This window comes from Lampris incognitus, chromosome 9 (genome assembly GCF_029633865.1).
Source record: "Lampris incognitus isolate fLamInc1 chromosome 9, fLamInc1.hap2, whole genome shotgun sequence".
Lineage (NCBI taxonomy): Eukaryota > Metazoa > Chordata > Actinopteri > Lampriformes > Lampridae > Lampris > Lampris incognitus.
In genome coordinates this window covers 23666810-23694809 of record NC_079219.1, presented here as the reverse complement: position 1 = coordinate 23694809, position 28000 = coordinate 23666810, and the positions used below count along the sequence as shown (strand labels likewise).

General features: G+C 43.3%; 2 protein-coding genes across 2 annotated transcripts; one reads left to right on the top strand and one right to left on the bottom strand.

Annotated features, from left to right (window-relative positions):
- Nucleotides 1-5: 5 nt before the first annotated feature.
- On the bottom strand, nt 6-5211 carry si:dkey-29h14.10 (uncharacterized). Its single transcript, XM_056287102.1, has 5 exons — nt 5112-5211; nt 2478-2601; nt 1500-1535; nt 808-948; nt 6-485 (listed from the first exon to the last, which is right to left on the bottom strand). Exons 2-5 carry the CDS (start codon nt 2587-2589, stop codon nt 334-336), a joined length of 441 nt encoding a protein of 146 aa, XP_056143077.1. The 5' UTR covers nt 2590-2601; nt 5112-5211; the 3' UTR covers nt 6-333.
- A 304-nt stretch (nt 5212-5515) lies between these two features.
- On the top strand, nt 5516-27789 carry rnf144b (ring finger protein 144B). Its single transcript, XM_056286074.1, has 8 exons — nt 5516-6317; nt 13882-14166; nt 16553-16657; nt 18188-18248; nt 20515-20728; nt 23866-24010; nt 24287-24376; nt 26431-27789. The coding sequence occupies exons 2-8, from the start codon at nt 13978-13980 to the stop codon at nt 26599-26601; spliced, it is 975 nt and encodes a 324-aa protein (XP_056142049.1). The 5' UTR covers nt 5516-6317; nt 13882-13977; the 3' UTR covers nt 26602-27789.
- The last annotated feature ends 211 nt before the right edge of the window (nt 27790-28000 follow it).

Sequence of the window (28000 nt, the reverse complement as noted above, 5' to 3'; positions counted from 1 at the left end):
TTGTCTTGGAACCCAATTTACACTTGTCTGCATTTCACTGAATTACAAAACAGGGCACTCTTGATTGCTGAAACTTTCAAGGTAATTCCAAATAACAATAAAGTTCCGGGAAATGGAGTTTACCAATGTGTCGTCACCCACACAGCAACTGCCATTAACCATTGTCACGTTTATGACATTGAACAAAGGTGAGCCTTGCTCCATTTCAAGTCAAGGAGCAAAGATCATAACGTCGCTGGGATCTGGTTGGGGTTTAGCAGCATAAATCCTGTTCAGCTTGGCCCGGAGCCCAACACGTGTAGCTGTGTGCCGCTTCCAAGCTGCGTTCAGTGTCTATTCAACCCGCATGGAGTTGTTGTCTCCTATGATGACGCAGTTCAAATGAGAGTCCTGTATGCAGACTCTATGAAGTTCCTCTGACAGCAAAGGGACGCTGGTGTTGGCTGCCATCTGGTGTTTACAGCTGCAGTTGCAAGTCATTGACGCTGTATAAACAGTTATTTCACGTTATTGCGCATCAATTCAATAGGGTTGCCCCTGAATGCTGTTCTCTGTGTATTCATATCTATCTGTCCAACTATCTGACAGAGAGCAAGCTCGAGAGATCCATATTGCTTAATAGCGGTTTCACTTATAAATAAAGGGCATCTGACAAACAAACATAGAGGGCTGAAAAGCATTTACCCCCCCCCCCCCCACACACACACACACATCTGCTAACTTGGACCTATTTATGACAGAGGGGCACAACATAAGAAGGCTTTTGTGTGTACATAGTGTATAATCTCTGACGTGTTGTTTACCCACCATGCATGTGGAGCTCAGATCCCATCATCAGTGGCTCTTTGTCCACCACAGCAGCTGGAAAACTGACATTACCGATGACACAGTCGCTCAAGGTGGAGTTGCTGATGTTGATGATTAAGGTGGTACTGGTCAGAGTTTGTACTGTTTATGTGGCGGCAAGAGATAGAAAAAAAGGGAACAGATTATGAGAATGGGAAGTTGTTTATTACACAGTAATGTAATGGAAGCCTTCGTCACATTCAATAGTTTCTTGTTTTTCTTTTCTTAGTTCCCCAAAAAACCTGCAATGTTGGCTGTCATCAACTGGTGTTAGATGATGGTATGGCTTGTGAGGAGCAAAATAGGATGACTAGATGAAGAATAGTAATTGCTTTCTGTGTTTTCAGAACAGTACAGCACCTTCACATGAGATTTAGTGGATTACAAAGACTATGTGTAAAAATGTCCGCCACCTTGTGTTTTACTTAAATCATGTTTTCAGTCATCTTGATCTGAGAACAGTTGTTTCATTGGTCAAGTGACTTGACCAATAACATGACAACTTCAACATGAATTAGAAGGTTGCTGGTTCAAGATGATGTAATCCCCCCCCCCGAAGTGACAAGTATTGTGCGTCCCTTAGACTATGCAAAGAATGACACACTGGCACGTGATTTATCGTAAAACAGAAATCTTGTGTGGGACTTACTCACCTTGTGAAGGACTGTCCTCTAGTAATTCCGGTTGAGCTTTAAGGAGAGAGAGAGAGAGAGAGAGAGAGAGAGAGAGAGAGAGAGAGAGAGAGAGAGAGAGAGAGAGAGAGAGAGAGAGAGAGAGAGAGAGAGAGAGAGAGAGAGAGAGAGAGAGAGAGAGAGAGAGAGAGAGAGAGAGGAGAGAGAGAGAGAGAGAGAGAGAGAGAGAGAGAGAGAGAGAGAGAGAGAGAGAGAGAGAGAGAGAGAGAGAGAGAGAAGAGAGAGAGAGAGAGAGAGAGAGAGAGAGAGAGAGAGAGAGAGAGAGAGAGAGAGAGAGAGAGAGAGAGAGATTTTTAACAATACTTTCATAAAAATCACACAAAAGTTGCAAAACAATAATAAACAGGATAAAAACCAACATAGTCAGTAACAAGATTCACAGAATCTAAATTATTTCAGTACCCTCCCAAAGATCAGCTCATTATCCACAACACAGCAAAGTACATTTTTATAACACCGCACACTGCAAAAACTTTCCAGGTTTTTTGTCATTTTGAAAGTCAAAATCTACTTTTAAACGTGCTTTTAACATTTTTATAAGCACAAAAACAGCATCAGATAGATAGATGGAGACAGAGGAAGAGAGACAGAGAGAGAGAGAGGGAGAGAGAGAGATGGAGGTGAAGTTACATTCACACTGATTTAAGGCATCTGTGCTGGAATATCATCAGGTGATATGATGATGAGAAGATGAGAATGCTGATAAATCCAAGACACTGTCAATGAAAATCAGCCCTAAAGCTAACCCACACAAACATAGCATTAAAGTATAAAGTAATAACTAAATACTCATCAGTAACAGCTGATATTGCAAAACGTTACTCAGATTTAATGCTGGGTTTGTGCTTTTTGTTGCAGACTTTTGTTTGAGGTGTACTTTTCAAATGACAGAATTTGTAGGCTCAAGTCAACGGATTCTTTAATCGAGTTGCTGCTTACCTGTGTAGTCTCTGTAGAATAAGCGAAATGTTTCCAAATTGCCACAAAACAGCTGGCAGGCTTTTCGTCCATTGTCCAGTACAGTCTGCAATAACGGGATGAGTCTGTGCATGTCTGAGGCCCTCTATAAGCCATCACACGGAGGAGAGAATCAGAGAGAAGTGGTGTCCGTCAGTCTTGCTGGTTGGTAAAGACGGTGTTGCATGCACCGAATAAATTCATTTTTGGTGTGTTGTGGCATTTCCTGCGTCGTGCAACAGACCTTTATTTGATCATAATTTCACAAATCAAAGCATAACAAACCTGAGCAGCATGGGAGATTGAAACTACCTCTTAATACTGCATGCAGGTGTGAACTCAAACTGGAAAGTCTGTTTACTCGGCATTGGGTCTTTTTTTTTTAAGTGCCACAGACTGTTTCTCTACAACACAGGCCTATATTAACTCGAGGGAATTCGATGTGCAACATATGAAGCAGCAGTTTACTGTTTCATTATAGGAAAGGTTAAAAGGCACAAAACAACATCAAGTCAACAACCTCTAATGTTCACCACACGAGTATTTCTGAGAGACTCCCGCCCCCCCATTTGCTTGATTGTTTGGGCCTTTGCATTTAGAGGGTGTCGTTCCATTGTTCTTCCCCCCACCCCTTTTTTCCTTCCCCAATTGCATTTGGCCAATTACCCCACTCTTCCGAGCCGTACTGGTCGCTGCTCCACCCCCTCTGCTGATCCGGGGAGGGCTGCAGATTACCACGTGTCTCCTCCGATACATGTGGAGTCGCCAGTCGCTTCTTTTCACCTGACAGTGAGGAGTTTCTCCAGTAGGGACGTGGTGCGTGGAAGTATCATGCTATTCCCCCCAGTCAGCGATGTCTCTCGCGGTGCGGGCGATACGGGTTCACGTCCCGGCCGCGGCAGTTCCTGCGGTTGCCCCCCCCCCCCGAATTCGCTACATTGGTGTCAGAAGTGGGGTGGTGAAACGGTAAGGCCATCGGAAGCGTATGCGCCCAGAGGTGTGAAGCAGCTGATATGCTTAAGTGTTTCCCGAAGGAGGAGGGTAGTGTAACATGGCGTGGGAGACACGGGTTCGCGTCCCAGCTGTGGCGACGGTCTCCCAGACTGCCCCCCGAATTCGCTACAATATACAGAAGTTTAAAGAGGAAACAAATTGCCAGAGAATTTTACTATACATTGGAATGATGGCAATTGGGACAAGTTGTAGTCAGTGTGTGTGTGTGTGTGTGTGTGTGTGTGTGTGTGTGTGTGTGTGTGTGTGTGTGATAAAGAGGAACTAAGCTAAGACAATGTTCCATCTCAGTTGTCAAATTCTGTGGAACTGACACCACATTGCAGTGAACAAATACACAATTCCTGCTTTTTGCCTTTTTAGGGGTATTTTTTTCTTCTTCAGTTATACAGATACTGTGCTGTATTACAGATGATCGTCTTGCTATGTATCGTGTATCGCAGAATCGCTGTATCGGGATACCATCATGATCACGGGCAATGTATCGTGGTAGTATTGTATCATGAGCTACTCTGTGATTCCCACCCCTTCTATTTTCCCTTTTGTATCTGTCCAAGTCAGAGCGTACTGCTGGCGTCGTGTGTGGCTGCCGCTTCTCCCTCTTGTAGCTCCCCTTCCCATCCGCCCCTGTATGTCTGTTATGTTTATCTGTCGTCTTGTTTCACCCCGTTTGTTGTAAAGCGACTCTGAGTATTAGAAAAGCGCTATATAAGATCGATTTATTATTATTATTATTTATTATTTACCGTGCCCACCATCTCTGCAAGGCACCGAACCCCCAAAAAACTGCTCCAGGGGTGCTGCACTGTTGCCGACCCCTGCACTCTGACCCCTCCTAAGACATGTGAACTGCATAGATAGGTGGGATATGCGAGAAAAATAAATTTCAGTTGCTGTGTAAAACTGACAATAAAGTACTTTTTATTGTATGAATGTAAAGCCCTCTGGGCTGTGCAAATATACTTGATTTGACAGCAGTCCCACTATTCCCTAACATGCATAAGTAGTAAACGCTTTACAGTATTGTTTTGCCAGATTAACTTTATGCTGAATTCCAACCAACTTACTTATGTCAATATTCTCCAGATCTGTACAGATAGTGTGTTACTCTGATGTGAACATTGCACAGTAACTGTATGTGATTTTTTTTCAAATTTGTGAACGTGTTGTAAAATGCCTCTCACTTAAATAGGCTTCCACTAACGTTTAACGTTTTTCCATCCATCCAGCCATTATCCAAGGTGCTTATCCCAACCGGGGTTGAGGGATGCTGGAGCCTATCCCAACAGCCATTGGGCGGCAGGTGGGGAGACACTGCTGTACAGGCTGCCGGTCCATCACAGGGCATACGTTTAACGTTTTTCTTATTCCACTAATCCTGTTTTCCTTGCGCACTTTTATCTTGATAACCTAGTACAATGATGTTTCGTGTTCTCATGAATGACGCAATCTACAAATAAAGTATAATGCCGTTGCGTTGTGTTGTGTTTAATGCCCACAGAGTCAAATTCTTTCCCACTTTAAAACCTAGACAAATGACAAAACAGACCAGGATTTACAGGTTTCTAAGTGTTTGCTATATTATTCATTAAAAAAAAGCCTTACCTCTGATCTCTCACATTTTTCAAAACACCTTTTTAAATTGTCAAGTAAACTCAAGACAGTGGTGCCAGTTACATCCTCGTCGTTTCATCGATAATAGAATTCCTGCTAATGAAGCAGCGGCTGTTAAGAAATCTGCCCAGGACATTAACCCCCCCACGCACCCAACCCCCGAGGTGCTCGCGCATGCGCAGTTAAACCGCGGGGGTTTCCGTCCATGTTAGTAAGATTTTCCTTTAAAAAAAAGAGTCTGGAATCGGGTCATCTTTTCATTTCCGACATGTTAACCGTTAAAGGGGCCCAACTCTGAATCATTTCCACAACAGCCGATGTGAAATTGCAGGATGCTGATTTTTCCTTTGTTTGAGGTGATGTGGGCCCTAAGTAACTGATTCGTTCCTTTTTGACCACATGCTTGTTGGCTTCATGATGACAAAATAATGGCAATGGGGCAGCGGAAGGTTTTCCTGCGTTTAAGGTATTGTAGCGAATTCGGGGGACAACGTAACCACAGCCCGAATTCGCTACAGTATGATTTATTACATTTGTTGACTTGTTCCGATGCGTGCCAACTCCACCAAACCAAATGATGGTTGTAGTTTGGTTGAATGCTTTTCCGGTAACCAACGCTTTATTATTATTCTCGTGTGCACTGTATTGCCTGTAAATACAATGCGACTGAAACACCGCCAGGGGCAGTAAAGAGTTGAGCAGTCGGTGAAAGCTGTTGGCTTCGTTTGGTGGGCAGGCACAAACGCCAGAGGAAAGAAAGCACCGCGAGCGCCCTCACGCCCGCGCTAAGTTACGCCCCTCTCCTCTCTTGCAGCGTTGCGGTTCACAGACGGATCCCTCTCCACTCTGCCAAAGCAGGATCGCTGACAGTAACCTGCGTAGGCGTATTAACGCGTAGGTCAACCTGCACTGAGCTGCGAACAGGTTTTGGGGCTTAGTAGGAGATGTAAATATGTCGTTTGCTTTTCCGACTTAAGGGGCGTGTTGTCACCGAGGCTGTTTAAAAGAGAGAGAGAGAGAGAGAGCGAGAGAGAGAGAGAGAAAGTGCAGTGTTTGTGCATAGGGCGACAGCAGCAGGGTTTATTAGCTAGTCTAGTAGACTGTATCAACAGATGTGTGCGTGCGCGTCCTGCTGAGAGCACTGCGGCGGTGGATCTGGACGGAGGCGGCTCTTGCACGCAGTGGTCACCAAGCAAGGTAGGTCCCCCCCCCCCCCCAAACCACACACCCGCCCCCCGCAACACTCCCCCTTTCCTCCTCTTGTCATCATGAGTAACATATGGTTTGATTATAGCTGTCGTTTACAACCGTTTAACCATTCCGGTCTATGCGCCACAATCTCGTTTCTGATTTAGCTTATTCGTTCGTGCAACCCTAAGCCTGCAGATGTGTCAGCTTTCATCCGGCGTGGACAATATCACCGGTTAAGATGATCAGCAACGCTGCCCTTAAATTAGACCGTGGTCGTCTGTGTGAATGGACAATGTGGCATCGATTTACTTAATCGATAGGAATGGCATTTGTCCCTGATCCCAGGCTCCGATTGCTTGAGAGCTGCCCACAGTGTGTGTGTGTGTGTGTGTGTGTGTGTGTGTGTGTGTGTGTGTGTGTGTGTGGGGTGTCCTCTCAAATGCAACTGATTACGTGATGATACTGATTTGGATGAAGATTTCAATTTGTTGTAGAGACAGGGTTAGAAAGACAAGACTGTTTTATTTATATCGCCCTTTCATCATATTCTAACTTTATATAACCTGTTTTGATGTGGAGAATGTTTCTCTCTGTCTCTCTCACTCACACTCACACTCACTCACACACACACACACACACACACACACACACACTTAAAGAAAGGGAGGGACAGAGAAATGCATCAAGTGGCTACATGGTACATATACGGTCTCCAAGCACAAAGTCACATCTGCCTACTTTCAACACAGTGGCTGTCTATGCATGGCTACAGCAGCATCTATTCACCAGCTAAATCTTGTTTTCCGTTTCTGCCTGTGAGTCGGACAATGATGCTTTGATCCCCCTGGCTGGAATGCCATCTAGACCTTGATCCGTGGGGAATGCTAATCACCGAATGGCCTGCAAAAGAACTACAAAGTTGAATAATCTGTTTGCACACAAGAGTATTTGATTAATGAATAGGGAATCTATGATGATGTTGTCAACACGACAGGCTTTTGTTTGAATGGGGGACTTTTACTCTCATTTGAATGGCTGTCAGTGGCTAGGTTCAGTGTCAGTACTGGTAATGGAAAATGTTTTGTCCTTCTTTGAAATCTCACGTTTTCGGAAATAAATCTCTAACCCGTGAATTAGGCAAAATGGTGGGACTTTTTGTGCCGTGCAGAGCATATACATGTCATCACTTTTTGATTAAATCTGGAGGCAATTCTTCTTGGGCAGGGCAGGATACGCTGACAGGTACAAATAGCACTGTGGGAGAGTGACTGCACCCTGTTCATCTTTTCCCTCTGCTTTCTCAAAGCTGTGCAGGAGGATACAACACAATGACACTGCAGAAATACAATGTGCACTACCACAGCCGCTCCAATATCAATGTTATGCGTGTGTGCACCTACAATCAATAGCATGCAATAGCAGAGTGTAAATTTAGGACAGCAGTGGCTATTTTACGGTGGCCCCGAAGTGCAAAACACAAACAGTTCACAAAGCAAATGAACAAAACCGAAAAAAGATTTTACAAAACAAATTAAACAAAGTGATAACACAGCATTTCATGAATTCAAGTGACAAAACGGAAAATGCAACGTTTCACAAAATGGAAAAGGTAGGGATGATAATTCTTGTTGGTTATTGGACTGGCACTGTTATACAGTGGCAATATTTCCTGTTACCTCTATTTACCCCATAGACATACACCGATTAGCCAGAACATTAAAACCACTGACAGGTAAGTGAATAACATTGATTATGTCATTTCAGTGGCACCTGTCGAGGGGTGGGATATATTAGGCAGCAAGTGAACAGTCAGTTCTTGTACGTGATGTGTTGGAAGCAGAAGAAATGGGCAAACGTAAAGATCTGAGCGACTTTGACAAGGGCCAAATTGTGATGGTGAGACGACTGGGTCAGAGCATCTCCAAAGCGGCAGGTCTTGTGGGGTGTTCCCAGTGTGCAGTGGTCAGTACCGACCAAAAGTGGTTGGACCTAGGAACTAGTGACAGGGTCATGTGCGCCCAAGGCTCATTAATGTGCGTGGGGAGCGAAGGCTAGTCCGTCTGGTCCGATCCCACAGAAGAGCTACTGTAGCTCAAATTGCTGAAAAAGTTAATGCTGGCTATGGTAGACAGGTGTCAGGACACACAGTGCATCTGGGGGCTGCGTAGCCATAGACTGGTCAGAGTGCCCATGATGACCCCTGTCCACCACTGAAAGCACCTACAATGGTAATGAACATTGAATGGTAGGAACGTGAGCATCAGAACTGGACCATGGGCATTGGAAGAAGGTGGCCTGGTCTGATGAATCATGTTTTCTTTTATGTCATGTGAATAGCCATGTGTGTGTGGGTCATTTACCTGAGGAAGAGATGGCACCATGATGCACTATGGGAAGAAGGCAAGCCAGCAGAGGCAGTGTGATGCTCTGGGCAATGTTCTGCTGGGAAACCTTGGGTCCTGACATTCATGTGGATGTTAATTTGACACATACCACCTACCTAAACATTGTTGTAGACCAGGCACACCCTTTAATGGCAATGTAAAGTATTCCCTAATGACAGTGACCTCTTTCAGCAGGATAATGTGCCCTGCCACACTGCAAAAATTGTTCAGGAATGGTTTGAGGAACATGAGAAAGAGTTCAAGGTGTTGCCTTGGCCTCCAAATTCCCCAAATCTCAGTCAGATCAAGCACCTGTGGGATGTACTGGAAAAATAAGTCCGATGCATGGAGGCCCCACCTCGCAACTTACAGGACTGCTGCTAACATCTTGGTGCCAGATACCAGGAAACACCTTCAGAGTTCTTGTGGAGTCCATGTCTTGACAGGTCAGAACTGTTTTGTTGGCATGAGGGGGATCTACACAGTGTTAGGCAAGTGGTTTTAATGTTTTGGCTGATTGGTGTGTATACATAGATGCTGCGTTGGCTGCTTCAGCCCGTTGCTGCGATACGTCAACGTCGCTGCCATATTGGACTGGGCAATACAGCCTGCTGATGACTCCTAGTTTGTGCTCAAGTGAATGATGACAGTCAAACCTTAAGTACTGATCAGTATGTGTTGGCTTATGGTAAACAGCCACAATCAAATGTCCCTCATTACCAGGTGCAATTTTAGTCTAAGAAAGCTGTTATTTTTCACATCTTCCCTGGTGAACTTGATGTGGTTGCCCACAGAGGTAATGTCAAGTCAAGTCAGGTCAAGTTTATTTATATAGCACATTTAAATCAACCACAGTTGAACCAAAGTGCTGTACAAAATTAAAATACAATATAAAATAAGTGACACATATGAATATAAAAATATATTTAAAGAAGACATAATAAAATAAAGAATATAAAATATAAACAATAAAACATAAGAGTAAAAGTATATTTGCACTATAAAATCATGGTGACAAGCTCAACTTGAATTGAATGCCAGCGAGAAGAGGTAGGTCTTTAACAAAGATTTAAAAGTCTTTAGGGTCTGAGCAGATCTTATGTGTACTGGTAAGTTGTTCCAGAGATCAGGGGCAGCCACTGCAAAGGCTCGGTTGCCCCTGTTCTTAAGCCTGGATCTGGGAACATGTAAGAGCATCTGGTTTGTCGACCTGAGTGCTCTGACTGGTGTATGATGATGTATTCGCTCAGATAAATAAGATGGTGCCAGCCCATTTAAAGACTTAAAAACAAGGAATAAAATCTTAAACTGGATCCTAAAACAGACAGGAAGCCAATGAAGGGAGGCCAGTTCAGGTGTTATGTGAACACGTCGTTTCTTTCCTGTCAGAAGGTGAGCAGCTGCATTTTGTACAAGCTGCAGGCGACGAAGCAACGACTGAGCTACGCCAACATACAGTGAGTTAGAATAATCCAAACGGGAGGTACTAAATGCATGAATTACCATTTCAAGATCGTTTGCAGGGAGATAGGCCTTTACTTTTCCCAGAAGTCGTAATTGAAAAAAAACTTGCTTTGACGACTGAGGTTACTTGTTTATCAAAGTTAAAAGAGCTGTCAAAAATCACAGCAAGATTCCTAACAGAACAGTGACTGTAGGAAGCTAAAGGGCCAAGAGCGCTATCATAACCATCCAGAAGATCAGGTTGTCCATATACAAAAATGTCAGTCTTATTTTGATTTAGTTTCAGGAAATGTATCTCCATCCATGTTTTGACATCCTGTAAACAACTAAGCAAAGCCTGTATAGAATCCTCTAATGTGTAAAAAAAGTACCTAAGCAAAGCCTGTAATGTGGTTGTTGAAATGTGGTACATCCTGAAATTTAATTCTAACCCAGGTGTCGTCCACAAATCTGAACCAATGACTAGGTGGTGTCCCTGGATAGGACATCAGAGCCCTCTTTTCCACTTCCTCCTTATACAAGTTGGCTACTATAGGTGAAACTGGGGAACCCATAGCACACCCATGCCTCTGCCTATAGTACTGCCCCCTGTATGTGAAGAGTACATCTAAGAGTACATCTGTCGCCATCTTATAATGCTGTGATTGCAACTATTCTCCAATCCTCGTTGAATAGTACACATGCATGGCCACTGTAACTCTAGTTAATGGTCACGCCTGTTGGCATATGAAACTGATCATTGTTTTTGGTCGTTATGCCACTGCATTGTTTATAAGGGTGGGGACATCCGCAGTCAGTTTAGACTGAAGAGGTCACTTAGATGAGTGATGAAGCATTTCTCTCAATAAACATTGCATCCAGATTAACTGATTCAACTTTCTGTGATTTTTCCTACCTGGATTATAGAGCATGCATAAAGACATATATGTCTATGATTTACCCTCTGTGGGAGCACGATTTCTGAACCACGATTTGGCCCATGGCACGGGAGATCAAAATATGTCAGGAATATTTCGACCAAGGACATTCCTATGACTGTTATTGTCGATATGCTTTCACCTTATCGCAACATCAGAATGTCCTCTCAAACCCTGAACACACTGTGGTTCAGTGAGCGACCACCTCTATCCAAGCCCTCTAAAATTGGTGCACAGCACGCGGCTGCAGGCTGATGGTAAATGGCTGCCCACGTGACTGTTGTGTTTTCAGAGTTTGAAAAAAAAAACATTTTGATCTCATGATAAGTTAAAACTATATTGGAAATAACATCATGGGAACAATTCCCAGAAACAAAAATACAGAACGCAGGGTTGTGGTTATTGGCTGATTCTTGGATTGTCTCATATATTAACTGATGATCATGAAACACATTCACTTTCCTCAGTATTAAACTTGTTTTAGGCCCGCAAATGTATGGCAAGTGTAACTACAGGTACATGATGACAAGGTATTAATAAAATAATAATAATAATTATTATTATTAGAAGTAGTAGTAGTGTTAGTAGTAATAATTATCTTATTTTTACAGTTTTTCTTAATTGCTTACACACTAAAACTGGTTCTATGAGTAAAACATGCCAAGCCATTTCATCAGCTTTCCAAAAGAAAAGACTAAATTTCACAAAACGATACCACCTGTTACCACAGATGTTGCAGATATGTTGAGAACTGTTTGTGCAAAACTCTACACATGACTCTCTTTATAAAGCACAGGTTGCACCATGTGCTCATTTCAAAAGCACTGGCATTGCGTACACATAAGATGGCATTGCTACCTGAACTAAATTAACGCACAACTCCCAAGGCATAAACACTAACAAGTGTGATTGTTCACACAGACATCAGAACCTGGGGGATCAATAAAAAGGCAGCCACATGTGAGTTCATATGAGTTCATATGCTTTGTAGCCATAGATCCAACCACTGTATAGAGAGCTGAAGTGAGAGGAAGAGTTCAATTGAGGGGAAGCAGAAGAGAAAGGAGAAGGGCAAGGGGAATGTATGAGTGTGATGACATCGGTGGTTACTGTGGATGACCATGTTCTTGTCTATGGTTTGACAACGAGAGAAGCTGGGCAAAGACTATAGCCAAATTTGTGCTGCTTTATGGGTCGCATCTATAATCTGAGTCGTCAGAGAATAAAACAGGTAATTTATGTGCTGCTATCTACTCTAACGTTGGAGTTCTGCTTGCTCTCTTACCTATTGTTTTCCCCTACTGTAATACTGTGCAGGGCTGAGTGAGAAATACACAATATTACTGCACTGTAGCACATAAACTCGGGCGTTTGCAAAAAATGGGTGGCAGTAACCCGACAGCACTTATTCTATTTTTGCAGAACTGAGAAATGACGAGCTCATGGAGGCAGACTACGATGGTTGTCAGGTTATAGCCAACAGTGTTATTTCAATTGTACTTCTATGTTGATGTGTATTTTTACATTCACGTGTAGGGCTCAGTAACCATCTTTTGTAGCAGCTTGTGTTTTAAATTGATCTCATCAATGTGTCAATGAGTGTTGAGTCGTATCTGTATGCTATAGCTGAAGGCAAAGTGTGATTTAGATGGAAGATAATCATGTTTTTGAGTAGAGTGTGTTTACTTTTGTCATAGAAGTTTGAGGTTGGAATATACTAGATCAGTGTTTGTTTTGTTCATCTGTATTGTAAAATGTTGTGTTTTGCACTTCAGGGCCACCTTACTTCATTGATTAAGCCTCTCTAAAATTGCCTGCCAATTTGCTCAGCCTACAGTTATAGCGAACACGATGTTTTGGGGGATAATGTGTGATCTCAGTAGCTCTGGATTTTCATCCTGCAGAATAGGTTGGATGGTCACCATTTCCTGTGTGACCCTGTATTATACCCATCCACTGTTATCTTCAGCATTAATCCCTTCCAATCCCAGATTATGGCTTTATTATTTTTCATGCCTTTTGGATTGGATAGAACCAAAGAAGGGATGATATTGGTCTTGATATCTCCCCTTTCTGGGGATCTTTAACCCCAGATATGACGTTTTTCTCTCATTACACATCTCCTCTGACCCACTTTGCTAGCTGAGCATTCGCTCTGTTCTGTGAGAAGTCTGGGAACAGTCAACTAAAACAAATATGTGATGTGTGAATGCTACTTACACTAGTGACATAGACATCAGGGACCAGATGGGGTTCATGCCATAATACATAGGCCTGTATTTATTGTCTAACAGTTTGGTTGTACTAATATCGGTTTTGCTTTTCAGATTGATAGGGGCTCTGACAGGAGCTATCAACACTCTCACTGCATGATAAACAGGCTCTGGTATATGGATTTGAAAATAGCTCCTCCAAAGAACAATGAGTGTTTCTGTATTAGTAACACATTATCACGTTTTACTTTATAAGGCACCACAGATAAACAGTGACTAAGACAACAAGTGTTAGGATAATGACTTACTTCAAGGAAAGGTAGGTTGGTTGCTGGTAAAACAGGTTACTTACTATAAATGAGCAGCATGACTGAGACCAGGAAGTCTGGAAAAGTATCTGTCAATATTTTTTTTTTACGTTAGTCAGCTATGGGAGACACAGGGAATTAAGTCCTGTTTGATTGCATAGACTATCATTTGTGTTGTCGACAGGGTAGTAACTATTCCACTTTGGAATACAGAGTAGACAACAACATCGAATACACTGCGTTAAAGAAGTTGCATGAAATAGTGCTTCTGCTGGACTTCTCAGGAACATGGAGGCAGTCGGCCCTTTTCGTCTCCAGCAGAAGGGCTAGAGGAGCAGCCATCGCTGGCGTGCGTTGACTGAGACCTTCCTCCTTTCACCATGGCCACCAGGAGTCCCACGAGGAGTCCCACCCTGAGCCAGACAGCCAGGGGCTCAGCACAAGGGACCCCTGTTGCTGGTGCCAACCCCCAGCCAGACCCCAAGGTCTTCTGTAAGCTGTGCCTTAGTGAGCACCCCTCAGCAGCCATCAGGACATTGCATGCCTGCAACTGTGTCTTCTGCACATCGGTAGGTAGACCCCTGGTTCATTTGGGAATGCCTTGAATAAAGCAATATTTTTTCGAGAGCTGCGATATGTGAATGACAGTTTTGTAGAAAGGATAAGGAAAAAAGAGAAACCATGATGATGCAACATTTGTTCTCTCTCTTATCTTTGTCTTGGCCGAGGAAATCTTGTCTGATGACTTTTTTTTCCCGCTGGTTTGTGGAAGGTTTTTAAAGACTGGTTGTCAGGATATCCTCTACCATGTTTTTTTTGCTATTGCTTGCTTGTAAAAAAAAAATAAATATATATATATATATATATATATATACACTACCGTTCAAAAGTTTGGGATCACCCAAACAATTTCGTGTTTTCCATGAAAAGTCACACTTATTCACCACCATATGTTGTGAAATGAATAGAAAATAGAGTCAAGACATTGACAAGGTTAGAAATAATGATTTGTATTTGAAATAAGATTTTTTTTACATCAAACTTTGCTTTCGTCAAAGAATCCTCCATTTGCAGCAATTACAGCATTGCAGACCTTTGGCATTCTAGCTGTTAATTTGTTGAGGTAATCTGGAGAAATTGCACCCCACGCTTCCAGAAGCAGCTCCCACAAGTTGGATTGGTTGGATGGGCACTTCTTTGAGCAGATTGAGTTTCTGGAGCATCACATTTGTGGGGTCAATTAAACGCTCAAAATGGCCAGAAAAAGAGAACTTTCATCTGAAACTCGACAGTCTATTCTTGTTCTTAGAAATGAAGGCTATTCCATGCGAGAAATTGCTAAGAAATTGAAGATTTCCTACACCGGTGTGTACTACTCCCTTCAGAGGACAGCACAAACAGGCTCTAACAGGTACTATTTAATGAAGATGCCAGTTGGGGACCTGTGAGGCGTCTGTTTCTCAAACTAGAGACTCTAATGTACTTATCTTCTTGCTCAGTTGTGCAACGCGGCCTCCCACTTCTTTTTCTACTCTGGTTAGAGCCTGTTTGTGCTGTCCTCTGAAGGGAGTAGTACACACCGGTGTAGGAAATCTTCAATTTCTTAGCAATTTCTCGCATGGAATAGCCTTCATTTCTAAGAACAAGAATAGACTGTCGAGTTTCAGATGAAAGTTCTCTTTTTCTGGCCATTTTGAGCGTTTAATTGACCCCACAAATGTGATGCTCCAGAAACTCAATCTGCTCAAAGAAGTGCCCATCCAACCAATCCAACTTGTGGGAGCTGCTTCTGGAAGCGTGGGGTGCAATTTCTCCAGATTACCTCAACAAATTAACAGCTAGAATGCCAAAGGTCTGCAATGCTGTAATTGCTGCAAATGGAGGATTCTTTGACGAAAGCAAAGTTTGATGTAAAAAAAATCTTATTTCAAATACAAATCATTATTTCTAACCTTGTCAATGTCTTGACTCTATTTTCTATTCATTTCACAACATATGGTGGTGAATAAGTGTGACTTTTCATGGAAAACACAAAATTGTTTGGGTGATCCCAAACTTTTGAACGGTAGTGTATATATATATATATGTGTATGTGTGTGTGTGTGTGTGTATATATTATTGCTATGTACTATTATTTTTACTGGTATGTGGAGGTCTACTACTATATTACTTCTCTCAAGTATAAGTATATATATATATATATATATACATATATATATATATATATATATATATATATATATATATATATATATATATAGATGTAGATGGATGTAGATCAAGTATATGTGAGAGGGTTTGCCATGACACAGAGAGGTTGCCAGATAGAAACAGGTGTTAATCTCTGTCCAGGCTAGCCAAGATGTCTGTGTTGCAAGGACGAGCGAGAGAGACAGTAAACCCTGCTTATCAGGTGGCCTCCATTGTCTGTAAACCTGAATACTTCCTATATTCTGGTTTGAGATTACAGGCAAGACTACAGACACAGCATGTATGTGTCTCGTAGTATCTCTCACTGGGTGTTTTGGTTTCTACATGACTAATTAGCAAACATCTGCAAGATATTTTCGAGAGCTACAGCCACAACAACAGATTTATGACATCTTCCTTTCCCAGAAATGTTTTTGTTAAGTGGTATTTGTTCATTTTTTTCCCTTCCCTGTGGCTGCAATGTTTACTTAGTTCCTCAAATGTTCAAATGTTTCATGATCACATTTCTCTTTCTGGGCAGCTTCTGACTTTTAAGGTGTAAATGCTGTTTACAAAAGATACATGGTCACATGGCTGTTGATAAATATAGTGTGTGACCATGACAATATATAATGGGGCGATATTATTATATATATGTTACAGCCTTTTTTAACTTTCTGTGTGTGCAAGTAATTGCAATTATCTTATTTCTATATAAGTCTATCTAGCTAGGATACATTGACTGTCTCTTTTCTCTCCCCGCAGTGTCTGCAGCAGTATGTTGGGCTGGCTATTAGAGAGGGTGCGGGTGCAGCCGTCACCTGTCCAGATATGGCCTGTCAGAAGACAGGAACCCTACTGGACTCTGAGGTATCAACTCTTCATAATCAAGTGTTCTGACAATGACGAAACCCAACCCCTGTTTAAGAAGTGGCAATTACCAAACTATGATCCGTCTTCGCCGATCAGTCTCGGAAATTTTTCTCACTAATACAGGATTTTTCACCCTCATTTGCTTCATATGTGAGAGCATGCTTTTAAATTGGTCTAATTCGCTTCAAATCAGTTTAGGTCGAACCTTAAGGAAATTCTTTGCTCGTGGCTGCTTGGGTACGAGAAGTGAAATGGTGTAACATTTTTAGACACAAATATTTTGAGAGGTAAACTCATTAAGTATTTAGCAGCTGTTGGACTCCCAGAGACCACATGTTAAATATTTTAAAGATGTTAATAATCTCCAGAACATTAGAAATTCCACTTAAACTAAAGATGCAAAAAAAAAAACCCAAAACTTTATCGACCTCGATTTCATTGAAAGCACCCCCAGGAATGCATCGGAAAAAGACAGATGAACTGCTCCATCTGAGTGAAGGTTAATCTTATTAGTTAGTAGCATTTCCAGCCTGCTGTTCGTTAGCGATATTAGGCAGGATTTAGCCAAAGCCATTTACTTAGAGCAAAGGACACACACTGCAAAATCTCAAGCAGATTTAATACTTAGCCTTCAGTAGCCTGTGCAAAACTTGAAAAGAGTGGGTTGAAAATGTTGTTTTTCATACAGGATTCTCTTCTTGAAATCCTGGTTGGCACATTATTGTGGGGGCTTTACTAGCTGAACAGGTCCAGCCCTAGCAACCGTTGGTTTTAGCAAATGTCATAAGAGTGATAGCTGTCCTTCACAACATCTGTCTTGCCTGTTGAATTCCAGCCTCACCTTGCCGCTTATCACAAACTGTCAGATATCAACGCCAATTTAACTGCTGTCGCACATCCCGTAGCGGTATCGTTATTATTATTATTATCAGTTTTTGTGTCTTATGAAAAATGTTCACATCACCAAAATTTCCCACTTAAGATTATAAAGCTGCTCGCGGAGAAGTGAATTCTTGAAGGAACGATCCCACATAGAGTTGTTAATAAGGCACGGTGGCCCAGTGGTTAGCACTGTTGCCTCACAGCAAGAAGGTCCTGGGTTCAAACCTCAGGCCATCACATGTCCTTTCTGTGTGGAGTTTGCATGTTCTCCCTGTGTCTGCATGGGTTTCCTCTGGGTGCTCCGGTTTCCTCCCACCATCAAAAAGACATGCATGTTAGGATTAATACTCCTGTCTGTGTCCCTGACCAAGATAATGGAAAGTAGAACTGGAGTTGTTCCCCCGGGCGCTGCAACTGCCCACTGCTCCTATGTATATGATAGGATGGGTTAAATGCAGATGACAAATTTCATTGTAACCTGTACAATGACCAAATAAAGTGGCTTTCTTTTCTTCTTCTTTCTTTCTTAAATAAGCACTGTTGGCCTGTGCACTTGTGTGTAAATATATATTCTGTTTTGGAAAAAAAATTGAGCAAATAAAACACGAATTAAGCTGCTGTCTCATTCTCTGGTCTCTGTTACAGATAGCTAGTTTGGCTCCAGAGGATCAAGTGGAGTTGTACCAGCGTCTGAGATTTGAAAGAGGTGGGTTTTGTTGCATTAACATGCTGTCAAGTATTGCCAGACAGTGGTCTATTTCAGGTCTCATGCCATCTGGATGCATTATATCAAGCATATAGGGAGGAACGCTGGTTTGAACAGGGAGTCAAAGAGGCCATCTATGTAAAGAGGGAACAGCCATCCCTGAACTGAGGGAGGGGTGCTAAGAGTACATCTGTCGCCATTTTACAATGTTGGGATTGCAAACATTCCCAAATCCTCTGTGAATAGTACACGTGGCCATTGTAATGCTAGTGAATGGTCACTCCCATATTTGCATATGAAACTTGTCGTTATGCCACTGTATTGTTTATAAGGGTGGGGGTACCTGCAGTCACTTGAGACTGAAGAGCTCATTTAGAGGAGTGATGAAACATCTCTCTCAGTAAACGTTGTATGCAGATTAACTGATTCAACTTTCTTTGATTTTCTCACCTGGATTATTGAGCACGCACAAAGACATTATCCCACAGAGGTCTGAGTTTTGCATGCCTGGGGGACATTGCTGCTGCCCTCATCCCTACTCTTTCCTATGGCTGTACAGAAACTCTAGCTTTTGGACCCTGATTCACACTGATTATTACAATAGGACAGCTGAATGGGCGTGTTAAGAGTGCAAGGGCTTGTATGACAGGATCCAGGTATAAAAACGAGGTCAGACATTTGTGTTTGACTGAAACGTTGTCAAGACTGTCTAATGTGGCCAATTGTGTTGAAATTGTTTGCTAGCTTGCCGAGATGTTTGCTAAAGAGAGAGGCCTCGACAACTCCCATCATCATGAGTATGGGAGTTGGAGGAATATGCTGTTAAACCAGCCCTCTGCTGACCTTTACTAACTGGAATGTGAAGTTTTGCTTTGGTCTGATCCAGCGGGAGACTATCAGGCCAATAATAGCTTTGTTTACTGCAGCCAAGAGGAAAGTGCAAAGTACAGCACATTTTGTGTCAGTTCGTTCTTCTGTTGTGATTCCCCCAAGATTGCTCATGTCCACAAGCAAAAAAAAGCTTGGCTTTAGTTGTGAAATGTCGTTTTCCCCAAACTCTCTATGTATTTCCCTTTGTTTTTGCATTCATTGCAACACTTCCTCTTCTTCTAATTTAAACTGTCAGTAGAGAAAGTGGACGGCTGTTTTTAATGAGCCTATAATGATAAATGAGATCAATGCATTGTTTTTTTCCCCATATTTTATTTCATTTTCACTGTTTGTGATATATTTGCACAGTTTATCTAATTAAAGTTAGACACTTGGAAACCAACTCAAGAGACTTAAGACACAACTGTTGTTATTAATTCATATTTTGATGGAAGAAGGTTTGGAAGCGGTTTGGATGGAAGGAAGGATTGTTCTCAAACACCCAGAGAATCCAGCAGGGTAAAAATGGTGTAAAGAAACACACGATATAACAAGTATACCCTTCAAGTTTCAGCTTCTCCACTTCTTCATATGATTATGAAAGGCGGCACGGTGGCCCAGTGGTTAGCGCTGTTGCCTCACAGCAAGAAGGTCCTGGGTTCGAACCCCAGGCTGTCCCAGGTCCTTTCTGTGTGGAGTTTGCATGTTCTCCCCGTGTCTGCGTGGGTTTCCTCCGGGTGCTCCGGTTTCCTCCCACCATCAAAAAAACATACATGTTAGGCTGAATACTCCTGTCTGTGCCCCTGACCAAGGCAATAGGAAGAAATAACTGGAGTTGGTCCCTGGGTGCTGCAGCTGCCCACTGCTCCTAGCTACACAGCTAGGATGGGTCACTTTCTATGAAGCTGACATCTATAATGCCCTATAAGCATCTATAACACCCTATAAGCGTCTATTGCATCTATAACGCCCATACTTTCCTATAATGTGTACTACAATGACTAACGGCTATGGCTGAAGACTGAAATAGCACCAAAGTGTCGTCATGCATCTGTACAAAACTTGAGCAAAACAAGTGGCTATGATGCATTATGAGATTTGAAAGATAAACAGGCTAATGATGACATATTTATAATGCATACATCCATTTTAAATTGACATAATGTATCATAAAGATGGTTGTGAGGGCGTATACATGGTTATAATGAATCGTACAATGACTTAGAGTTACACTTATAGGGCGTTATAGATGCTTATAGGGCGTTATAGATGCAAGCTTCATAGAAAATGCTACCGTAATGAAATTTACGGTAATTTTCATCAATGACTAATAAAGAGTATTTTATTACAGTCACTGTTGATATCATTATCCCTTTCACCCTCTTGTCCACAATAGGGGTGCAGTTGGACCCAAGTAAAGCCTGGTGCCCCATGGTGGAGTGCCAGGCAGTGTGCAGTGTGAAGGCCAGCATGGAGGGACAGCCCACCGCTGTGCCCTGCCCAACCTGCCACACCGTCTTCTGTTCTGGATGCAGAGGAGCCTGGCAAGATGGGCACACCTGCCCTGAGTGGCAGCCCATGATGCCGTCCTCACCCTCCTATGAAAGCAGGTCAGTCAGCTGAGCTGCTCCATCACTCCCAGTTCCTCGGTAGCCACGGCATGTAAAGCTGCACATGAGCAAAATTATACTCTGTGAAGAGATAACATTGGCATAATTCTACATTTTTCCAGCTGTTGACAAATGCTATAGAAATATGAAACTCCCCCATGCTCTCTCAAGTCTTTTCCATCTGGCTGCTGCCGCTCATATCCTCCAGCCATAGGATGTATTCCAAAAAAAATACAATGTAAATAATGTGGGGTCACTGAAAAATAATGTGAGTTTTTCAGATTTTCCCGAAACCGCTTTATAAATTAGCAAAGATTTCTTTTGCAATCGATGGAAAGCAGTTTAATTTTTTTTCCGGGGGGGGGGTTACCACTCACGTCATTTCCCTGACTATATAGGCAAAGCAAATGCTGTCTTGTTGGTAGATGCCTTCTGTCTGCTTGCTGCATTCAAAGAAATTCAAATGTGCTGCAGGGAAATAATGAAACTGGTCCCTATCAAATGAATCAGTTTGCTGCCTTTTGAAGTCCCCATTGGAAAAAGTGGAATACACTATAATGGAGTATGCTGTTTAAGGCTGGAGCTATATCTCAGTAAGGTGTATTTCATGACCCCCCCCCTTTTTTTTTTTCTTCCAATTGTACTTGGCCAATTACTCCACTCTTCCCAGCCGTCCTGGTTGCTGCTCCACCCCCTCCGCCGATCTGGGGAGGGCTGCAGACTACCACATGCCTCCTCCGATACATGTGGAGTCGCCAGCCGATTCTTTTCACCTGACAGTGAGGAGTTTCACCAGGGGGAAGTAGCACGTGAGAGGATCAGGCTATTCTCCCCAGTTCCCCCTCCCCCTTGAACAGGCGCCCCTACCATCCAGAGGAGGCGCTAGTGCAGCGACCAGGACACATACCCACATCCGGCTTCCCACCCGCAGACACGGCCAATTGTGTCTGTAAGGACGCCTGACCAAGCTGGAGGTAACACGGGGATTCGAACTGGCGATCCCCCGTGTTGGTAGGCAATCCCCCGTGTTGGTAGGCAATGGAATAGACCACTACGCTACCCGGACGCCCTGTAGTTCATGATTTTTGAAAACAATGGAATCCCATTGCTTCCTGGATGAAATATAAATGTGGCATGGGTTGGAATAGGTGGGAAAAAAAACATGCATGGAGGAATTTAGTCTTTTGCTGATAATGAGAAAAACATAAAATTGCACCAGTGTTAGCCTTTAAAAGTGAGGGGGTTGAAGTCATTCAGAACATTGTGTTGACTGGGAAACAAGAGGGAGGCAGTTTTTATAGATGTATTGTTTTATATAAGTGATTTCTTTACTGGCAGGGGTCCAGGGTTAAAATGAGAAAAAGTTGTTGTTTTTGCTCTTTTTAAGATGGAGCTCTCTGGTTTAGTGTCAGTCAGCAGTGCCCTCTGTTCTCTTTCTGTCATACCTCTTCATCACAGTGTCCTGGCCCCTGTCTGCCATGTTGGCTGATGTCATTAGGAAGGAAATGGGGATTTATGGGACTTCTGTTTTCTCGATGAACAGGGGCAGAGGATGGGCACGACACTGTTTTGTTTTGCTCACAATCAAGGAGTATCCCTTGCACTGCAGTAAAACATCCTTGACATCTGCCATCTGTTAGTTTAGATTTGAGTGTGATACCATAAAAAATACGCCTGGACCTGCAGTCTAATACAATTTGAATGAGTGGCTATTTATCAAGGACTTTGGGCACTTATTCCCAAAATAGTAGTCAGATTCAGTTGAGTAAATACTAACCCTTACACTATTACTAAATAAATATATCAGAGTATGTCGTTTCGACCCTTTGTATTGAATGAAGAAGTCTGGAGTAGCAGAGAAGTATTTAAGAGTGGTGCAGGATATGTATGAGGGAAGTGTGACAGTGGTGAGGTGTGCAGTTGGAATGACAGATGGCTTCAAGGTGGAGGTGGGATTACGTCAAAGATCGGCTCTGAGCCCTTTCTTATTTACAGGTTGATGCACAGGTTGACGGACGAGATCAGGCAGGAGTCTCCGTGGACTATGATGTTTGCGGATAACATTGTGAACTGTAGTGAGAGTAAGGTGCAGATTGAGGGGAGCCTGGAGAGGTGGAGGAGAAGAGTGTCAGGAGTGATTTGCGACAGAAGGGTACCAGCAAGAGTTAGAGGGAAGGTTTACAAGATGGTACTGAGACCAGCTATGTTGTATGGTTTGGAGACAGTGGCACTGACGAAAAGACAGGAGGTGGAGCTGGAGGTGGCAGAGTTGAAGATGCTAAGATTTTCATTGGGAGTGACAGAAGGACAGGATTAGGAAAAAGTATATGAGAGGGACAGCTCAGGTTGGATGGTTTGGAGACAAAGCAAGTGAGGCAAGATTGAGATGGCTTGGACATGTGTGGAGGAGAGATGCTGGGTATATTGGGAGGAGGATGCTGAATATGGAGCTGCCAGGGGAGAGGAGAAGAGGAAGGCCAAAGAGGAGGTTTATGGATGTGGTGAGGGAGGACATGCAGGTGACTGGTGTGACAGAGGAAGACGCAGAGGACAGGAAGAGATGGAAAGAGATGATCCACTGTGGCGACCCCTAATGGGAGCAGCCAGAAGTAGTAGTAGTAGATGTCCTTCAGACCCTTGAGGTCTCATTAATAACCCCCGCAAAAAGTATGATGAATCCCATGGGCATCCAGGTGGTGTGGTGGTTTATTCCATTGCCTACCAACACGTGGCTCGGCAGTTCAAATCTCCGTGTTACGTCTGTCTTGGCCAGGCGTCCCTACAGACACAATTGGCTGTGTCTGCAGGTGGGACGCCAGATGTGGGTATGTGTCCTGGTTGTTGCACTAGGAACTGGGGGGAATAGTGTGATCCTCCCACGGGCTTCATCTCCCTGGTGAAACTCCTCACTGTCGGGTGAAAAGAAGTGGCAGGCGACACCACATGTATCGAAGGAGGCATGTGGTAGTCTGCAGCCCTCCCCAGATCGGCAGAGAGGGTGGAGCAGTGACAGGGACAGCTCGGAGAGTGGGGTAATTGGCCAAATGCAATTGGGGAGAGAAGGGGGGGGATTCCACAAAAAAAAAATCCCTAATTAAGTGCACCACATCTGAAATGTCCTGTATCTTTCTCCAAAGGGCGCGGTCCAGTAGTGACACTGAAATGCCCATCAAGCAGTGTCCCGTGTGTGGCATCTACATAGAGAGGAACCAGGGTTGTGCCCAGATGCTGTGCAAAAGCTGCAAACACACCTTCTGCTGGTACTGCCTGCAGAATCTAGATGTGAGTTTCTCGTGCCCTTTCATACTGTGGTTGTAATGGCTACTAGATGCAGAAACGTATTACTAGGTTTTGAATACAGATATAAACTTTGAATAGACGACGCCCCTACTCTTTAACCATTCTCTTACAGCTTGTCATAGTCTAATGATGTGCGTATGGCACACACTGTGTATTTCACCCTGTGCTTTCACTGTGTTTATTTTGTTTCTAATGACTCTGGGGATTGTTAATATGAGAGACTGAACTTCTTCAAGACTTTTCGTGTTGCACTTGCAGGGTGATATATTCCTGAGGCATTATGATAAGGGGCCATGCAGAAACAAGCTGGGCCACTCCAGAGCGTCTGTCATGTGGAACCGAACACAGGTGAGGTTAACAGACTAGTCTCTTTGATGGACTTATTTTTTTTTCTCCAGATTTTCTCCCCTTTTAATCCCCAATTGTACTTGGCTAATTGGAGCTGCAAACTACCACATGCCTCCTCCGATACATGTGGAGTCACCAGCCGCTTCTTTTCAGCTGACAGTGAGAAGTTTCGCTACGGGGACATAGCACGTGGGAGGATCCCGCTATTCCCCCACAGTTTTTCCTCGCCCCTGAACAGGTGCCCCGACTGACCAGAGGAGGCGCTAGTGCAGCAACCAGGGCACATACCCACATCTGGCTCCCCACCCGCAGGCATGGTCAGTTGCGTCTGTAGGGATGCCTGACCAAGCCAGAGGTAACACAGGGTTTCGAGCCGGTGATCACCGTGTTGGTAGGCAACGGAATAGACTGCTATGCCACCTGGATGCCCCTCTGTGATGGATTATTAACACTTGTGACCGTCATGGCTTGCATGCCCACGTCTTTGTGTGAACTAGTTCCTAGTGTTCCCTGGAAGTGTGATGCCCATCATGTTTACTATCTTCCTGTCAATTCCATGTAAATGGTGACCAAGGTGAATGTTAAAAGAAGCCCTCTCTGGCGTCCAGGTGGCGTGGCAGTCTATTCCGTTGCCTACCAACACGGAGATTGCTGGTTCGAATCCCTTTGTTACCTCCGGCTTGGTCGGGCGTCCCTACAGACACGATTGGCCGTGTCTGCGGGTGGGAAGCCGGATGTGGGTATGTGTCCTGGTCGCTGCACTAGCGCCTCCTCTGGTCAGTCGGGGGCGGGGCGCCTGTTCGTGGGGAGGGGGAACTGGGGTGAATGGCATGATCCTCCCACGCAGTATGTCCCCCTGGCAAAACTCCCCACTGTCGGGTGAAAAGAAGCAGCTTGCGACTCCACATGTGTCAGAGGAGACGCGGTAGTCTGCAGCCCTCCCCGGATTGGCAGAGGGGGTGAAGCAGCGATAGGGACTGCTCGGAAGAGTGGCATAATTTGCCAGATACAACTGGGGAGAAAAAAAGGGGAAAAAATCCACAAAAAAAAGCCGCCTCTGTAATTGTTTTTGCAATCTCAATTTCTCCTGTTTTTCTTCACCCATATTGCATCAGAAAATAACTGCAACAACACAAGAATGAACAGGAAATTATGTCATGTCCACACTCCTTTTAAAAAGAGAGTTGGGTAATATTTATGATACAGTATATCTACTGTTCATAAACAACATTGTTTTGTCCTTATAAACATGCCCTCTCTCCTGTTTTACTGTATGGGCGTGTTGTTTTGCTCCAGCAGTATGTTCACATGGTCTCCTATCAGGCGTTAAACTGAACCAGTCCCAACCCTAATCTAAAATTCCCGCTTTGTAATGACGTCATCTGTTCGGTGAAATGCTCACAATTGCCCTCCAAACCCACTTTCCTTGTAAAAGCCTCTATTTGTTGTCTTACTCACATGTTTATCTGTGTCTAAGTGAACTCCCTGATTATGTCACTGCACTGGCCAAGTGTAGGAAGACTGAAAGTGCAACTGTCTTTGCAAAACAACCGATGACAGTCTTGGTTTCAGGTTTGGCTAACAGGTTTTACACGGTTTCATTGACACCTAAATTCCCGTGCAGTCGTAATTTGTTATTAGCTGCTTCCACAACCCTTTTTGTCCTTTGACAACTCATTGCATCTTCTTTATGTCTGTTTGGTGTAAGACTTAACTCACTTGCATTATAAATGTTGAATCGCGATAATGAATATTTTTACAGGTATATTTTTTCATAGATGAAGACGATATTGCATATATAGTAAGTTAGTTGTAATGTTGTTATTATGGATGGCAGAATATGAATTCTTGGATTTTGCATGTCAGTGTGGTTAGCAGCGGGGACAAATGACCACATTTACTAATGTCATCCCTTTGACATTTTTAATGTGCCAATGATTTAATATCATTTGAGTTCATGATTTGTAAATTATTTGGTATCATTTGACCCAGTAATGTGTTTAGTCTAGCAGCTGTAATGAAATGATGAGTTGTGATTGTGTTTTGACCCCCAGGTGGTGGGTATCCTGATAGGGGTCAGTGTCATAGTGCTGGTGACCTCACCTCTCCTCCTGCTGGCCTCCCCATGCATCTTATGCTGTGTCTGCAAGCCCTGTAGAGGGAGGAAGAAGAAGAAGAAAAAGAGGAAGAAGGACCACGGCCAACCAGACTCCACCATGTCATGATAGAACCAACAGCGGCCCTCCACCTCATTTCCGTGGCCCAGAATGACCCCACTTCACTTCCGTGGCCCAGAATGACCCCACCTCACACACACACACACACACACACACACACAATCCACATATAGCCATATGCCTGAGGAAATTAACTGGGTGGTTTTATTGGTCTAAGTGGAACATGGATGGAGGAAAATAATCATATTTCATCCCGATCCAATACACCACAATCATTAATAGAATATTTTTGCATTGCCCACCAGTCTACTCAGTATGTGGGAATGCTGAACAGGTTCAAGGGAATGGTTATTGGGAATGAGAAATTGAAATGAGACTTGGCAGTTAGAGACTCAGTGTTGATTTTGACCACACTGCTAGTGATACAGCGACACAGCCGAGATGGCACAAATTCTCCACCAGTGTGTCAGAGGGCAAGCTGAATGATACTTTTATGTTTTTATGTAAAAAGAAAGCCACTTTTGAAACATAAAAGCCTAACTGTCACTCAAATAACAATTTATTCCTTATCTAGAGGTAAAAAAAATGGCCAGAGTACAGTGACAACAAATGGGTTTTGATACCTATGCAAGTTTGTTACTCTTACATTATAATTTCACATGCACAAGAGGTTTTAAAGGTGAGAAAAGAAGGCTTAGAGGATGCTCCAGGGCCTCTGTTATTGCTCACATAGACACACGCAGCACCACCTTCATATGCCAAATGTCATGTTGCCAAACCAGTCGTGTTAGGTGCACAAAGTGCCTCACCCTACAGTGCCTGGTGTTTGGTGGAATTTGTTTTGCCTTCCATTCGATCTTATGCAAAAATTTTAGCGTTGTCGTTCATAAGAATGGACAGCCACTTGCTTTACATAGGATTGAAAATCCCTGATGCGAAGTGTTCTTTCATGATGTGAGAATGCGTTGGCGTCATGTGTGCACTGTACTGTGGAAATACTATAGGGCTTCTGTGGTGCACAGAGAAATGTTCTGCTGTGAATGTCTGATGTTTCCACCTAGTGTGTGCTCAGCCCAAAAGGCGCTGATGGGGAATGGGTACGGTTTAGAATGTGTGTAAATATGTATTTATGGATCATGTGTGTTCGGTGTCCCGTTGTAGTTTTTACTTCTCTGTTGATGTTTCTGCATCAGATATTTTATAAAAGCCGCATTGTAATTGAATAAACATACTGAACGTGTATTGATTGTACGTGTTTTACTCCTACTCCTCATCTCTCTCTCTCTCTGCTTTTTTTAGTACAGCCAAGATCAGGAAATTAGGTAATAGAAAGCAAATGACGCGTCTCAGAGCTAGTTTTTGACAATACCGTAAGCGGAGGAGAAAAAAAAAGTAGGAAGTCAAGCTCATTCGTAAAAAGGTGCTTAGTGACACCTGGTGTCGAAAG

Excerpts from the sequence above, each read along its gene's own strand:
- si:dkey-29h14.10 (XM_056287102.1), bottom strand. The coding sequence starts at position 2,589 with ATGCACAGACTCATCCCGTTATTGCAGACTGTACTGGACAATGGACGA. Across the intron at positions 1,536-2,477 it reads ATTCTACAGAGACTACACAG|CTCAACCGGAATTACTAGAG; the intron begins GTAAGCAGCAAC and ends CTCTCCTTAAAG. Across the intron at positions 949-1,499 it reads AGAGGACAGTCCTTCACAAG|TACAAACTCTGACCAGTACC; the intron begins GTGAGTAAGTCC and ends CCACATAAACAG.
- rnf144b (XM_056286074.1), top strand. The coding sequence starts at position 13,978 with ATGGCCACCAGGAGTCCCACGAGGAGTCCCACCCTGAGCCAGACAGCC. Across the intron at positions 16,658-18,187 it reads GAACCCTACTGGACTCTGAG|ATAGCTAGTTTGGCTCCAGA; the intron begins GTATCAACTCTT and ends TCTCTGTTACAG. Across the intron at positions 18,249-20,514 it reads GCGTCTGAGATTTGAAAGAG|GGGTGCAGTTGGACCCAAGT; the intron begins GTGGGTTTTGTT and ends TGTCCACAATAG.